Source organism: Natator depressus, chromosome 2 (assembly GCF_965152275.1).
Source record: "Natator depressus isolate rNatDep1 chromosome 2, rNatDep2.hap1, whole genome shotgun sequence".
In the NCBI taxonomy this organism is placed as follows: Eukaryota; Metazoa; Chordata; order Testudines; family Cheloniidae; genus Natator; species Natator depressus.
In genome coordinates this window covers 88,983,309-88,998,903 of record NC_134235.1, presented here as the reverse complement: position 1 = coordinate 88,998,903, position 15,595 = coordinate 88,983,309, and the positions used below count along the sequence as shown (strand labels likewise).

At 39.2% G+C, this 15,595-nt stretch overlaps 1 protein-coding gene across 2 annotated transcripts in view; it reads left to right on the top strand.

The window, feature by feature from the left end:
* SPIRE1 (spire type actin nucleation factor 1) overlaps positions 1 to 15,595 on the top strand; it is a 179,634-nt gene that overhangs the window by 140,143 nt on the left and 23,896 nt on the right. The window contains exons 7-10 of one of the 2 annotated variants that reach the window (XM_074944669.1): positions 2,008 to 2,094; positions 2,539 to 2,668; positions 6,305 to 6,346; positions 12,404 to 12,573. In XM_074944669.1, coding sequence (XP_074800770.1) covers positions 2,008 to 2,094; positions 2,539 to 2,668; positions 6,305 to 6,346; positions 12,404 to 12,573 — 429 coding nt within the window. The remainder of the gene's footprint in view (positions 1 to 2,007; positions 2,095 to 2,538; positions 2,669 to 6,304; positions 6,347 to 12,403; positions 12,574 to 15,595) is intronic. The other variant, XM_074944670.1, reaches the window with a different exon arrangement.

Sequence of the window (15,595 nt, the reverse complement as noted above, 5' to 3'; positions counted from 1 at the left end):
ACCTGTGAAAACTATCAATTCTTTTACAAGGAAGGGGGAAAACATAACTGCTTTAAAAATAATATTCTTCCCATGAAATGTCAATAAAAACCGTTTAATTGAAAAGTTTTCTTTAATGTTTTTGGTGAACATGGAGGATGTGGGAGAGTTCTGTGTTTCTATCAATAATATATATGCCTCCATTTACCTTCTTGATATTCTGCCTGATTGCAGAGAATTAAATCAAAAAAGGAGGAAATAAACAGGAAATGAAACAACAATAGAGAAAAAATACGCCAGTGACAATACCAAGGGTCCTTAAAGGAATGATGGGGGAACTATTAACTGGGAAATGCTCCCCTGCCTGGCTCTAGCCAGGCAATCAGGCTTTTTCTCCATGCCTGAGCAAGGAACAAAGGGACCCTAAACTGTTAATGACTCCGGCCTATCAGTTTTTAAAGAAAGGAGGGGATGAGCAGGCAGCAGCAGCAGCTGGCAATGAGTCTCTTACTAAGAGATACTGAGAGACTGCTGCAGAGGCTGGCTCTCTCTCTTGGCCCAGGAAGGGGAGAAGCTTAGTTTCAATATGATACATGCATCGTGTAGGCCATCTGTTATTTTAACCCATTTCTCTGAATACTGTGTTCTGGCTGACTAATAAATCAGGCCTTGTGAAAATCATGGACTTCTATTTATTTATTCATTCATTTTTAGAAAATTCATGGCAGTGACATAGGTAAAGCAGAGAATTTCATGCAATAGACACAGAATGCAGTCAGCAAAAGGTCACTGCTGCATTCATTTGCCTCAAACTGGCCACTGAGTCCCTCCCTCTCCCCCTCCCCACCCCCACCCCCCCGCTACCAAACTGCTGCAATCTTTTGCTGGAGCATGCTCTATGAGTTGTACCTTACATGAGAGCAGCTGCTTTATTATATATCCTGTATCTACAATATATTACTGACGTATTGCAGAGAAATACTCTAGTATACGTTTCTCCTTATCTCCAAATTGAGACCTCTGAAAAAGAAATGATGTTGTAGCTCTGAAGACAAGAAAAGCTCTTCCATACAAAGAGACATTTCTTTTTTTCTCTCTTCCTTTTGCAGGATATACTTTTTGCTGGCTTAGTTTTACTAAGTATTAATTTTATATATGTTATCAAACTCTTTAGTTCACTTTCAATCTCCATTTATACTTCAAAATATTTTAAAAGTATGAGTAAATTGATAAACTTTGTAAGGTGACCTAAGGCCAGGAAATTCAGAATGCAGCCACTCCATACTAGCACCACTTACTCCTGGTAAGGTGTGCTGACATAGGCGTTGTGGTTGATAGCAGCTGCTAGATCTGAAAGAATGAGAGTGGACAGTTGATCTTTTTCCATTGCCAGAAGCAGATCGTCAGTGGGACTAGCAGTGTGTGTGCTTGTACCCAGGTCTGAAACAAGGCTGAAAAGAAGTCAAGGAAATCTCAGGACCCTCGATAGTGCCCAAGTTGCCTCATTACAACCTTCTCAGTAGCCTTCCCTGAAAGAAGAATGTTAGAGGCAGTATAAGAGTTAATGGTTTTGCCAGCCTCATGAGTTGCTTTCCTAGATGTGGCTCTAATACTTCTTCATTTGAGGCCTGTTGACACACTGTCCTCCAAAGAGAGGTATTGACAAATTTCCCTAGTCACGAACCCAGTCTTCTCCCACAAACATACTGGAAGCTCTGATGTCTGATTGCATCAACGATTAACCCTAAATTTTATTAAATTTTATTAATTAACATTACTGCAATTGCACTTATTCTACATCTGTACATCTGCACTCATTTTCCATTTGTAAAACCAAAATGCTCTTATCTGCAGCATTTCTTGTCTATGTATTGCATACAGATTATTTCTCTCTTTGAGTCTGATGACAGTTTTAGGGTCTATTTAATGTAAGTTTGAAACGCTACAGGTTTCCTATTATGATCTCATTACACTGCAAAAATGTGAATAAAAAGTATAAAAATATTAATTTCATTTTCCTCCTTTCAGGTCAATGGGGATATTCCACCTCGATTAAAAAAGAGTGCTCATGAAAAAATCCTGGATTTCATCCGATCACGACCCCCATTAAATCCTGTATGCAATCCAATATGTTTCTTCACAGTGAAAGGCTGGCTTTTTTCGATGTGTTTGTATTTTAGTGTTTTGTTTTAAAACAGTGTAGTAGTACAAATTATATCTCTTGTTTGTGTGCTGTGCATTTATTCTTATGTGTTTCACACAAGAGCTGTTTAACTTTTCTGATCTGTTTAGGAAGATCATTGTAAAATCCTGAAACCTTAACACTGACCCTTAGCAGTTATCCAGTATCTTTGTGAATCTGTGTTGATCTTATCTGCTTATAAAATTATACTTTCAATGTTCTTGTTAAAAAATCTTTGTGAGGAACGTACTCAACCGTGTTTATAAGTGAATGAAAATAAAATCACTTCACAATAATTTGCTATTTAAAAGAATCCTTGTGAAATCACATTCCAGGAACAATGCTTAGAATGAACATTGATTCTTCTTATACCCAAGGCCTCTGCAAGAAAACTGAAACCAACCCCACCACGGCCACGCAGCCTCCATGAAAGGATACTGGAGGAAATCAAGGCAGAAAGAAAGCTGCGCCCTGTCTCACCAGATGAGATCAGGCGTAGCAGGCTAGGTGAGTACTTGCTTTTGCTTATACTAGTTTTGAGGAGCAGTACTTGCACAAAACTGCCCCATATAAGGATCTTGGCAATGTCTGCACTGAGCTCAATTAAAATGGAGAATAAAATAACTCGTACCCGTTGAAAAGAGGGTAGACCCTGCAGGCTCTGCACCCTTTCTGGTAACTTTAGGAACAGAAGAATTTAGTACCGTGAAATGATTATTTTCTTGTTTTAAAAATAAATGATGTGTGATTTTGACTGATTGCATCAGGTTTCTGATGTCATAATTAGGGGATTTTAAATGACATAATGTTGATTATTGAGCAGCGGGAGTTACATTAGATCGTCTCATGGATGGGAATGGAAGTTTGTGTCCCTAATATGCAATATATTGTGTTACATACAGATGTTTTTTAAATTCATTTTATTCTTGTTTCCTACTCTCAGCTTCATTAATCTCACGATTCTTTATTGATTATCTGTGTTTAAGTTTCCCTGAACTTTTGAGCTGAGAGCATTGCAGTCATTTTGAATGTAAATCTTTGCTTCACTGTATAAAGTTATGGGGCCGCTGTAAGCGTTCATATGAATTTCAGTAAGCGACTGATTCAGATATATATTGCAAAGCAGTTTTTCTGCAGTAAACATTAAACAATCAGTTGCCTGTTATAAAATTCTATAAGTGTGACATTTTTCACAAGTCGCCACTTTGTGCCTCAGAACCATTGAACTAAAGCAAAGCCTGACCACTAAAGATGTTGCAAATACTCTAAACTGTTACTTCCATTTTCCTTCTTTAAGAGTAAAGCATTTAACTGTCACAGAGAAGCTTTGTTTGCTGGATTTATGCAGAGAAAGAGTGACATGTTGTGGCTAAAGTGGCAAAAAAACAACATACACCTGTATGTTCTGTTGTTCTGTTTGGCAGGATATCTACGCCTAGCGCATTTGTTTAAAGGCAGTGGTCCAAACTCAAGTGGGTTGTATTTAGTCATCGTCTGTCGGGGGAAATTGTTATCACCCTTGTTTCAGCCAATTTTGGGGGGGTGTTTGTGTGACACTTGGATGCTTTTTAGCAGCAGGATGTTCTGAATACTGTTTTGTGGACCATCTGGAGCCTGCTGTGGAGTTGATTTATGGTTGCCACAGCTATTGGTTTCTTATCTGCTCAGACCCTTTCTTATATGAAAGACTGGAAGCTCAGCAGAATCTCAAGTGGATTCAGTTTCTTTACTTAAGTATATAAAAATTCAGCTTTAATATACGATATGTTCTCCATTTGGGAACTCTGTCTTAGAATCGTAGGACTGGAAAGGACCATGAAAGGTCTTCAGGTCCAGTCCCCTGCACTGAAGGCAGGACTAAGTCTTGTGGTAGTCCTCTTTCAGTCTGGTCAGATTTTTCACCACTCAGTTATATGGTTCGAAAAATGGAATATTAGAGCATGCTTAGCTGTGAATGGAGAATTCAAGAGAGTTTATTGTACAGACTGCAGTAGACTAACAAGTTTTTTTCTCTTAGCACCTGTGTAAACACCTAATTGTCATTAGCATGAAGAAAGAAAAAAATATTTTGTGACTCATTCAAAGGTATTGCTTCTTGTGTTAGAAGTATTAGTTTTTTTCTTTTTTCATATTGAAACTGACACAATAGATTTGTTGTCTGAAAAATCAAAATTTTCTTCAGAGCAAAATTTATATCTTTTTGATAGATTTGGGGATGGGAAAAGAGCAGCCACATTCAGAAAGCTATAAATAGTCCTGACTTACAGATAGATAAGTATTGTATGTAATTTAGTGTAGTGAAAATGTAAGGTAATAAGGCTTAAGGATTTTAAATCTAAATGGAAGCCCAACATAGAACACAGATGGGAGAAAGATGTGGAGATGATTGTGGATAATGCATTTAAACCATCTGGACAGGCATAGTTGGCAACAGTGAAAATAAATGAAGTTTTGGAGTGTATCAATGAAAGTATATAGAGTATATTATACGTGTGCTGGAGTTTTTCTGTTATCAAAAGCATAGAGAAACATTGTTTGGAATATGGTAATTTATCTTGGTAATCATATTGTGCATAACCAATTACACACAGAGAATTTTGCAACATAGGAGTGACCAGTATGAATAAGTGTCTGATAGAAATGAGCGGTTTATATAGGCTCATAAGAGGTCTGAATAAAATGGAAGAAAAAGAGAAACATAGAAAGTGTATCTCCTGTAGTTGAAAGGGTTTATTTCCTGGTATGAAAAAGTTGAGCTGATGGAGCTTTGGAGAAAACCAGTTCTTCCCTTCTGTATTTCATTTGCTTTAGGTTAGTAGCGAGGGGTGTGCTATTGGAAAAAATAATTTAAAACCTGTCTGTAATTTAAGTGGACAGCGATTTTAATATATTTAGCCATTCTTTTTGCAACTGCTGTTGCCTCTGGCTTATATTGTCCATTCTTGCTCTAAAGGAAAAGTACCTCCAGTCCCAGGTTTGGCTCTGGGTCAGACACCTACTATACATAACCTTAATTGATTTCCATTTACAAGGCTTATCCCTATGCAACCTTTTTTAAACACATAGCTTAAGGGGATGTGTGGCTGCTGGATCATTCATACAAGCGTGCACATTTTACAGGCTGGCAAATCAGCATTCAGGCAAATAGGTGCAGATATGACCTACTAAAGTAGTCTCAAGTAAGAATGAATCTGACATTATCCTAATCCCTACTAGACGTTTTATATTTTTGAAAATGTGGACCAATTTTAATACAGTTGGCAGTTTATGTTCTGGATTGGTCCAGGCGCTGTATGTCAGAAGTGAGGTGCACTGACTGAGCTGAGTTGAACAGCTGTGCCACACCTGTTGCTTGTAGCCATGTCTCTCATTTTCATGAGTGATAAAATTCACCTACAAATGTTTAATAATAAATATATATATGGGACATGGATATTAGTTAAATAAACTTTCCAGACCCAGTTAACCTTTGATTGCTTATTGTCCTACAAATGGGAACAAACTGTTTGGAAGCCTGAAAAGGAGACCGCAGTATACTAGATCCATTTTGAAGACTGAGGCAAACCAGAACAGGGGGCAACTTTGAACCAGGCGCAGGATTCAGCTATACACACACTGTCAGATTTTTGGGGGTGGTTTTTCCCATAAAGATGCCAAACGTTGATTTTTTTTAATGTCTCTCTTAATTAGTTATGATCATGGGAGATTAAGCTTCCAAAAATGTAAGAATCTTTGTTTCGGTTCACTGAAATTTTTGTGAAATGTGGTTCTGTACTTTTTAATTTTTTTCTCTTTCAGCTACAGGTTTTTCTTTCATAAATGTTATTTTAAGTGAAAACCTTACTTTCTGTTTTTCAAGATGCTTATCTCTTGTGTTGGCATCTGGTTTTATTGTATTTCAAAACCAGTGTTCTGCAGCTCTATCTTTTAAAATATCTTTTTACACATACTGTATTTGCAAGTGCCAGTGATGCTATTATAGTGTTTACACTTCCAGTGCTACCACAATAAAGAAAAACATGTTTTAGACACATTTTGGATTTATATTAGCCTGGGCATCAGAATCCAAAATGTCTTAAGTGGACCTAATCTTTTCTTAACAGCTGAATTGTTTTCTTTTGTTGTTTTTGTTTCCTTTTTCAGCAATGCGGCCACTTAGCATGTCTTACAGTTTTGACCTGTCAGGTAAAAGGTGCTATAACACCTGACGTGGTTATTGTGTTTACTGTGAAATTTGTTCCATCCATTTGTTTGTTTAACCCTCATGTAAGAAAGAAACTTGAAGGGATTCTTCTAAGCCATGGTCAGTGAAAGTAAAGATTGATCTAGATTTCCTATTAAAATCTATAGTTCTGCTACCAAATAGGGATGTGCACGTAGGAGGAACTACTATATTTCACCTGTGATTGAATTTTGTGAAGAATAAGGTGGTCCGCAGCTAGCCCTAAACCCTAGGAAAGGGCTTGGTACACTATTTCACCTTAAAGTCTGATTTTATTATTATTTACTAAATCAACCCTTCCCCTGAAGCTTTGCTTTTAAGTTAAATCTTATAGTCTTTTAGTATTAGTTTGACCAATAAATATAAGTACTGTAGTGTGTTAAAATCAAATGTCTAGGGAGTCACTTTTTGACTTGACCATCTTCTGCAATATTTTATTTCTTGAGATTATTCAAAAACTAATTGTTAAATCTTTCATTGAAATTTTCTTAATTAACATTTCACATACACACACACACACACACACACACACACACACACACACATTGCACCAATGTATATATCTATATAGTGTGTATATGTGTATAACTTAATCTCATTTGTCAGTGCACTGTGAAACTCTTATGAAGAACCACACTACTTTTAGCTATGTTAGAATGTTTGTTAGTTATACATGTTTGCTCCAATAAGATTTGCAGCATTAAAATGTAAAAGAAGAGTGTAAATCTTCTAACAAATCCATGGGGACTCACTCCTGGGCCACCATCTTGGATTTTTTTATTCATTTTTAATGTACCCATGTTCTTCTGTCTAATTCTCTGTGAATTCCCTCTCTTTGAGGAGGAAGTCTCAGTAGTCATAAATGAAGCATTTAAAGTTCCTAATGAGGATGCAGGACTTATTGCTGAGACTGACCCCCAAGAAAGAAAACTACCTTCTACGCGGTGAAGGCTCCCATCTCTGCTGTAGTATTCTGCCAACAGCTGGGATGGGAACCTAATAGATGGCTAGATTTCTCTAGTGCCTTTTATTTTATAGCAAGGGTATAAGCAATAACAGACTGTAAGGTGCCTGCAGTGCTCCTGAACACTCTCAGAGGAGTGTGCTCTGAGGTGTGAAGCCAAACGCCCTCATTCACAACCATTTAGATTCCTTCTTACCTCATACCAATGCACCACATCAGCCCCTGAGACCTATGCATTAAGGGGAATCTCTACACTCAGATCTTATCCTTTCCATGCAGCTAAGTAGGCATGACTCAGAGCTGGTGCGGTTATGGGACCTCCACATGAATGATCCTGTTTCTCCAGTAGATCCTTAAGACAAGCTGGTTCCGAGTAAAATCCATCCCCTCGTTCTGTGGGGAGGCAAAATCTTTTATATCCCTCATTCGCCATCACACACAAGGAATATCCTGGGACTCTCACACAGTTCTCACCCTTCACCTCCAATCATCTCCTATGGTTTTTCCATGGGAGGAGGTAATATGGCCCAATGTTTTCCTATTTATCGTCTAGAAAGACCATATTTGAATGGTTTATTATCATGATGTAAAGAAGCACAATGATTTGGTAATCCCAGCAGCAGAGTTTAGAGTGAGCATCTAATATAGTGTATTATAACATTGTCTAATGGCTGCAAAATGTTCCCCTAGCCGGTGCTCATGTTAGATGCTACGCTGTGTCCTATTAAGATCTGGAAATTCCTTGCACATAAGGTCAGATACTAGTGTAAGTGGTCAAACTTTTTTATTTTTCAACTCTTCTGTTACTTCCAAATAAAACTGAATGATAGTGCAGGAGAGTAGAACAGATCATGGCAAGAGTATCTTTACTGATTAGCATAGCAGGGAGGACGTCCAGCACTATCCCTTCTACATGTGTCTGTTTGCTTATTCTCTTCTTGTCTTCAGTTAACTTGCTCTTTTCAGGATTCCTGTTCAGTCATGGATCTGAGATGTGTTCCTACTTATTTAAATACAAAGGGATTTGCTTAACCGTCCTTTATTAATTCATTATCATAATATCTTTGTTAAATACAAACTACTTCCTAGCATCCTACAGTACTAAACTATGCCTTGGATTTGATCTTTCTGACTGACCACTGAAGAACTCTTCCTGTTTTCTTTATCCATTTGCTAAATGTACTTTAACACTCATGTGATTCACACTGAGATGTGATACTGCTTTGTTGTCTGAATGATCCTATACATAGTCTTTGGAAGCAAATTCAGGGGCGATCAAAACAGTCTCTTAGGGAGAAGTGACGCAACAGATCAGACAACACAAAATGATTTAGTTTGGGATGTAAATAAAAAGCAAACAAATAGTTTTGTTTAATTTTGTTGCTTTGTTGATACTTTTGCTTTATTCTTTATTTTGATGGGAGGGTTTTAAATTTGCTTCCATTTTGTAATTATTATTTCCACATTTTTTCTTGATGTTTGTTTTCATTGCTGTCTGCCCAGCTGAAGAGATGTCATAAAGATATAAACTCTCACTGAAAAGCAGAACCTTCCTCTCAAATTTCATGCTAAAGGACATGTTCTTGTCCCTTCTACAGCGGCTTTGTGCTGTTCTGGTGGTCCAAAGCAGCTGTAAAGCTGGCTTAACCAAGTAGTGGAGGATTCCCCTTGTGTTAGGGAAACTTGAGGGTGTTGAGCCAGTGTGGCTGGTATGTGCCACTCTTCTCAGCCATTGGCACAGGGAGCATTTCTAGGGGAAATAAGGTGTGCACAAGACTTTCCTATTCCCAGCTGTGAAATAGAGCCATTAGTAGCTGGATGTAAGTTACAGCAGTCTTAAAGATAGCTTAAAGCCACTTTTTTGCTTCCCTGGACCTGTGTTGAACATGGCTCAAAAGACGGGAGCATCTGACCCTGAACATACAACCCATTTCGTCCTCTAAATTGAACACAAAAAAATGAAATAACGTCTGCAGAAATAATCTGTTTTTCATATCTACAAAGTTAATGCTTTCATTGTTTTCCAGAGCTGCTGTGTCCAGGCTCCAGTAGGGGTTGTTCTTCCTATGCCCAAATCTGTAAGAGGTTGAGCAGGATCACACATCATTTGAATGTCAGGAAAATGCTGAGGAAAGGCAGATAATCTATTAGTTTAGTTACCATGGTAATGAGCATGCTACCCACACCTAGAAAGATAAATTTTTCAGGATACTGATTAGTTTTCTTGTCTGAATTAAATATGCAAGTCCTCTATCATAATGAAGAGCATACCTTTGTGCTACAATTACTCATCATATAGTCTTTCCCCAGTATTCTCACAGTGTAACTAATGTAGGACAAATCTATATTAATCCGGAGAATCCATTTTCTTTTCTGCCTTCGCTTTAACATGCTGTAAAAATGTTAAGGCAAAGGAGCATATTTTACAGTAGAAACCAGGTCCAGTTTTCTGTTCCCATCATGTGTCAATGAAAGCTGTTTAGGACAGAAACACCATATGGTTAGTTAGCATATAATCTGTGATCTACTTAATTCCCTGTTTCATAAGAGAAGTAGTCTTACATGTAAATAAAAATAAATTTCAATTTATCCTAGCTTTTTTGGTCTTTTCGCTGTCTCTCTCTCACACACACACACACACCTTAAGACTAGTCACAGACACAGAAGTAGCAACACATAAGGAATTAACAAAATATGGCTTATGTAGTCAAGTAATCAAACCCAAAGCTTTTTGTTGTTTCCACGTGGTCTGAAATATTTGATAGCTTAAGAGAATCTCAGAGAAACCAAAAGTATTTATCCTAATGCTTCAGATAGTATTTACCCTGGAATCCGTGACTTGCAACCCAGTCACTGCCCCTATATCTCTGGCAAAACTTAATTTCTACTGTAATACAATGGTCACTCCAGGACCCGCTAGAAACACATGGTTGTCTGGGCAACAGCTGAATCACCTCAGAAGTGTTCACAATCATTTGTATGATCTAGAACGGGTTAAAATATTTTATGGGTATTTTTTTATTATAAATTTAGTCCACTGTTGGTTTCAGCTAATTGTTTGCAAACCAAACCTGATTTTCTTCATGGGCATTCATAATCAATAAACTGATACTTATTAGTAATTTCTGAGCTATCCACTTTGACTATTCAATCTTTTTTTTAGGAGCCGTGTGGTTAATCAGCACATGGCAATGTTTCTGATTCCTGATTAGATTACTGAAACATTTTAAACCGGAGAATAACAGATGTGACTAGAGGGTAACAAACAACACTGTTAGAATTTTTGGGCAAATTGTTTGTGCTGAAATCTGTGAAGCTTTATTCATTCACACTTTTTTCCACAAGTACCCAGCAGTTGTCCACTTGTTCACAAATAACTAATAGTCTGACCACATGAATCACAGTAAACTGAAATCAAACCTTTTATTCAGAAACTTTTTTTTTGCAAATTAGGTGCGTGTGGGTTTTTGTTTTTATTTTGCAAAAAAACCTTCCCTCTGGATTTCCTCAGAGTAGAGGGGGATGATGGATGATATGTCGTATTTAAGAGCTATTCAAAACAAATTTGATATATTATGTATGTTCTGGTAGATTTACCTGAAGTTTCACTTGTATTTCAGGGTATTGCAGTAAATCAGTAAACACTTCTAAATATTTGAATTACTTCTTTCAGTTCTGGGCTTCCTGTCTAAAAATAGGCCAATGGGGGCTGTGGGAAATGGCGGCCAGCACATCCCTCGGTCTGCGCCGCTTCCTGCAGCCCCAGAATAAACTATGTCTGTGCTAGTTATTTACACCAGTGCAGCTACACATGTGACTAAAAAGGATGCTCCAGTGGTTAGTGTGCTAGCCTCGGATTTGGGAGGCTGGGTTCATTCCCTGCTCTGCCACAGAGATCCTGTGTGACCTTGGCCAAGTCACTTAGCCTCTCTTTGCCTTTGTTCTCTAGATGTAAAATGCTGTGAGCAATAATACTGCCTTAACTCACAAGGGTGTTGTGAGGGCAAATACATTATGAGGTACTTATTCACTACACTGATGGGGATCATACAATTGCATAGATAGATAGAAAGGCCAGATGTGTAGGCAAATATGCAAACCAGAGATGTAAATTTTCCCACTACATGCTGCCTCTTCCAAACACACAGAAAATTTTTAAACATATTGAAACTTCACCCTTTCTCTGCTCTTTTTCTGGGATAAAACAGACATGTCAATCTCACCTTCTCTCCCCCCCCCTCCCCCCCCGCCAGAATATCGAAAGCTAGATTATTGTCTAGGTTTAGACTGGGCACAGCAGACCTCATGCTAACATTATATGGGCCTCATTCTGATCTCATACTAGTGATTATCCAGAGCAACTTTACTGGACTCAATAAAGTTACACCCATGTAAAATCTGTGTAGGTGTAAACAGAATCAGGTCCCATGATTCCATTGTTACATGATGCAAGACTTGACCAAATGCATACATTTTCATTTTTAATATGCATTAAAATCTAAACATGGGATTATGCACATTTTAGACAAGATGTTTATAACTCACTGTCATTGCTGTTCAGTATATGAAAAAGAAAGCATAATTGCACTTTCACTGGAATAGTTTGTGTTTGTTTTGTGTCAAAACTCATAATTTCAATGTAGAATGGTCTTGATATTCACTGGAGATCCACGTGTCTGGTTTTAGCAGTGCATTCCTGTTTCTTTGGATTCTGATTATTTAGCTAATTGTAGCAAATCAGTAGGTGGCAGGATGTTTATTCCTTTAAATGAGGATTTTTTTTTAATGCTGAAGTCTAAAAAAATCAAAGTGCACTGCTATTTTTTCCACTGCTCTCATTCTCTCACATCATGTCTGTACCACACACCACGACCTGTAATTTTCTGAGCAACATATTGCTAAAGTAAAATAACCTTACACATGTAATTATCATAGTGAGGTTTTTCTCTGTGCACACTGCCTTGGCAGTAAGAGCTGAGAGGGGCATCACAAGTTGATTGCCTTGATATCTATCCCTTCTAACTTCCAAGTAAAACCATTTTGTTTCTTTTACCAGATGTATCCACACCAGAGGCCTCAAGAAAATTAGCAGATAGCTCTGTAGCAAATGGTGGCTTGACACCACAAGCAAAGGTGAATGGCGTCAGCACTACCCAAGTGACAGTGCAGCGAAAGAGACTCCTTAAAGCCCCTACGTTGGCTGAACTGGATAGCTCGGATTCAGAGGTAAGACTACAGGGGCCCATGCTTTCTCCTCAATTGAATTGCAGAATTTAGTCTTTCTACTGATTCGTGGAACTAATAAACTGGGGCAGTAATTTCATAGATGCTATTTAATCCTGGGTTTTCTTAGTTATAATTTGAGGATTGGATTACTGCATTGCCAACCCCAAAAAGTTCAAAAATCATAAGTCAGATTCTAAATAATCATGGCAGTTACAATGTGAGCAAGTCTTGTAAATGTATTGCAAGTAACATAATTTTGGTCCCCATGCAGGAGCGTTTTTTGAAGGCCCCAACTGTGAATATGGCTCCATTGTGCTAGGCATTGTACAAAAACATAGTGAGAGACAGTCTCCCCAAGGAGTTTACAATTTAGCACAAAGTGTGGGGGTGAGTTTATGATGTGGGAGCTGAAACTGGGACCTACAAAACTCATCTCATTTATGGGCAATCACACATCCTTTAGATCAGTGGTTTTCAAACTTTATTCTGGCAACCCAGTTGAAGAAAATTGTTGATGCCCGCGACCCAACGGATCTGGGGATGAGGGGTTTGAGGTGTGGGAGGGGCTCAGGGCTGGGGCAGAGGGTTGGAGTGTGGGGGGTGAGGGCTGCAGGGTGGGGCCAGGAATGAGGGGTTCAGGGTGTGGGAGGAGGCACTGGGCAGGGAGTTAGGGTGTGGGAGAGGGTCAGGGCTCTGGGCTGTGGGAGCAGGCTCTGTGGTGGGGCCGGGGATGAGGGGTTTGGGATGCAAGAGAGGGCTCCAGGTTTGCGGGGGCTCAGGGCTGGGGCAGGGGATTGGGGCTTGGAGTTGGGGCATAGGCTTACCTCTGGTGGCTCCCGGTCAGCAGTGCAGCCAGGGTGCAGAGGCAGGCTTCCCTTCTGTCCTGGCACCGCGGACCATGCTGTGCCTCAGAAGTGGCTAGCAGCAGGTCCGGCTCCTAGGAGGGGGTGTGCAAGAGCTCTGCGCAGCTCTCGCCTGCAGACACCGCCCTCCCCAGCTCCTATTGGCCAGTTCCCGGCCAATGGGAGTGTGGAGCCGGTGCTGGGGGTGGGGACAGCCCACGGAGCCCTGTGGCCCCACCGCCTAGGAGCCAGACCTGCTGCTGGCTGCTACTGGGGCTCAGTGCGGTGTCGGAACAGGTAAGGACTAGCCTGCCTTAGCCGGGCAGCACTGCCGACGGGACTTTTAACAACCCGGTCAGTGGTGCTGACCAGAGCCACTAAGACCCAGTGCCTTCCATTCTGTGACCCAGTTTGAAAACCATTGCTTTAGATGGAAATAACGTTGAATCCAGCTCAGCTCAAGCAGAGATCTGATGACCTGCAGGAAAAACATGACACCTGCAATAATAAGGCTTCCTGTCTGGAAAATTACATTTATTAAATCAAGTTCTGACCTTTTGGGAAATTACATAGGCAGTCTTTAGCTCTCTGGAGAGGACTCATCGACAAACTCTCAGACACACTGCTCAGTCTCTAAATATGCTCTCCAATAAGTTCCCCATCCTGTTCTTAAAGAAACAGCTCCCATTAACCAAAATACAAACACTCAAATGTAATAATAAAACAAATATTAACACACCATCCAAATAACTTCTAAATATAATGTTTTGCAATATAAAAATAATCCAACAAAAACACTTATTTTCCCTCTCTCACACACACATTTTGCTTCCATATGGTTCATTAACAGGATTTGAACCTGCAACCTAAAAATCCACATTCCTGATCTCTTCCACATGAGCTATTGAAGCCCTGGTAGTGGAAAGCATACTATTATCCCCTGTGTGAATCAGCTGATAAAGGGGGAAACAAAGTACGATCCGCAAGTGGGTTACACAGCCATTTGTGAAACACTAGTGGAATGTTGGGCATAAGGATTTGTGGTATCTGTTCCTGGTTCTGGGAGCAGAGTGTGATTTGGAGGTTACAGAAAGCATAGCCAAGTGTAACCGTGTCCCTGTTCTGGGTCAGCTGTGAGAGTTGAACATGGCACCTGTATCTGGAGGTAAAAGTATGAGTCTCTATCACTTATGCTAAAGAAGTGTGTCTGTTAGCATGGAGGCAGTAGAGTCATAAAACTCTGTATGTGGTCAAGCTGCTAGAGGTTGACAGAGCATCACTGCAGTTTTGTGGGTTATGGAAGCACATAATTGGGCATGTTCATTCTGAAAGGCAGTGTGACACAAAGTGGATGAGATTTTGGGTCTTATTCATAACTTTGCCTGAAGTAACCTCTCTTATCTAATCTGTAAACTAGGTATACAATAGTAGTAGATGAGGCTTTGTTAATAATAAGACTGAGGGGCAACAAAATAGTAACAGCAGTCAGTGAAAGACCTGAGACTAGAATTCATGTTCCTGTAGCCTGCAGCTCAGTGCTAGGCTAACGCATCATGATCTTTCACTTGGAGAAATGAACTGAGTAAATAAAAAAAGAGTCAGAAAGATAAATGTAAATTGATCCTCATAGGAAGGAATAATAAAATGCATGATTATGGATTGGGGAGTACAGCATAGACTGAGATACCCCATAGAGAATGCTCTGGAGGATAGAGCAAATAATAAATTGAATGTAAATCAACCATACAATACTGTTGCAAAAAAGACAAATCTTATATTGAGTTGAATTAACTGAATAGCTTGTGAAACAAGCAAGATAATCATGCTACCCTACTCAGTGCTGATTAGGTCTCGGGCACTGTGCTGTGTTTAATGTTGAAGAAGTAAAAAAGATAAATTAAATAGTGGGAAGTTACCATATTGACAAAAATTGGGTAAAAGGACCTGTGAAGAAAATTAAAGAGAACCAAGCAAGACCATTATTTATGTTGAAATGCCATATTTATTTTCTGATTTTTAAGTTTGTGGCATATATAAATGACGGGGATTGGTATTCTAATTGTCTGTGAATGACTCGGTTATTTCCATGCTTGTGACTGTATAGAGAATGAATTGAGCTAACCTATTTAGAATTACCCACTGGGGTTCCCCAGATTATGATTTTACAATCTACCCTGAAG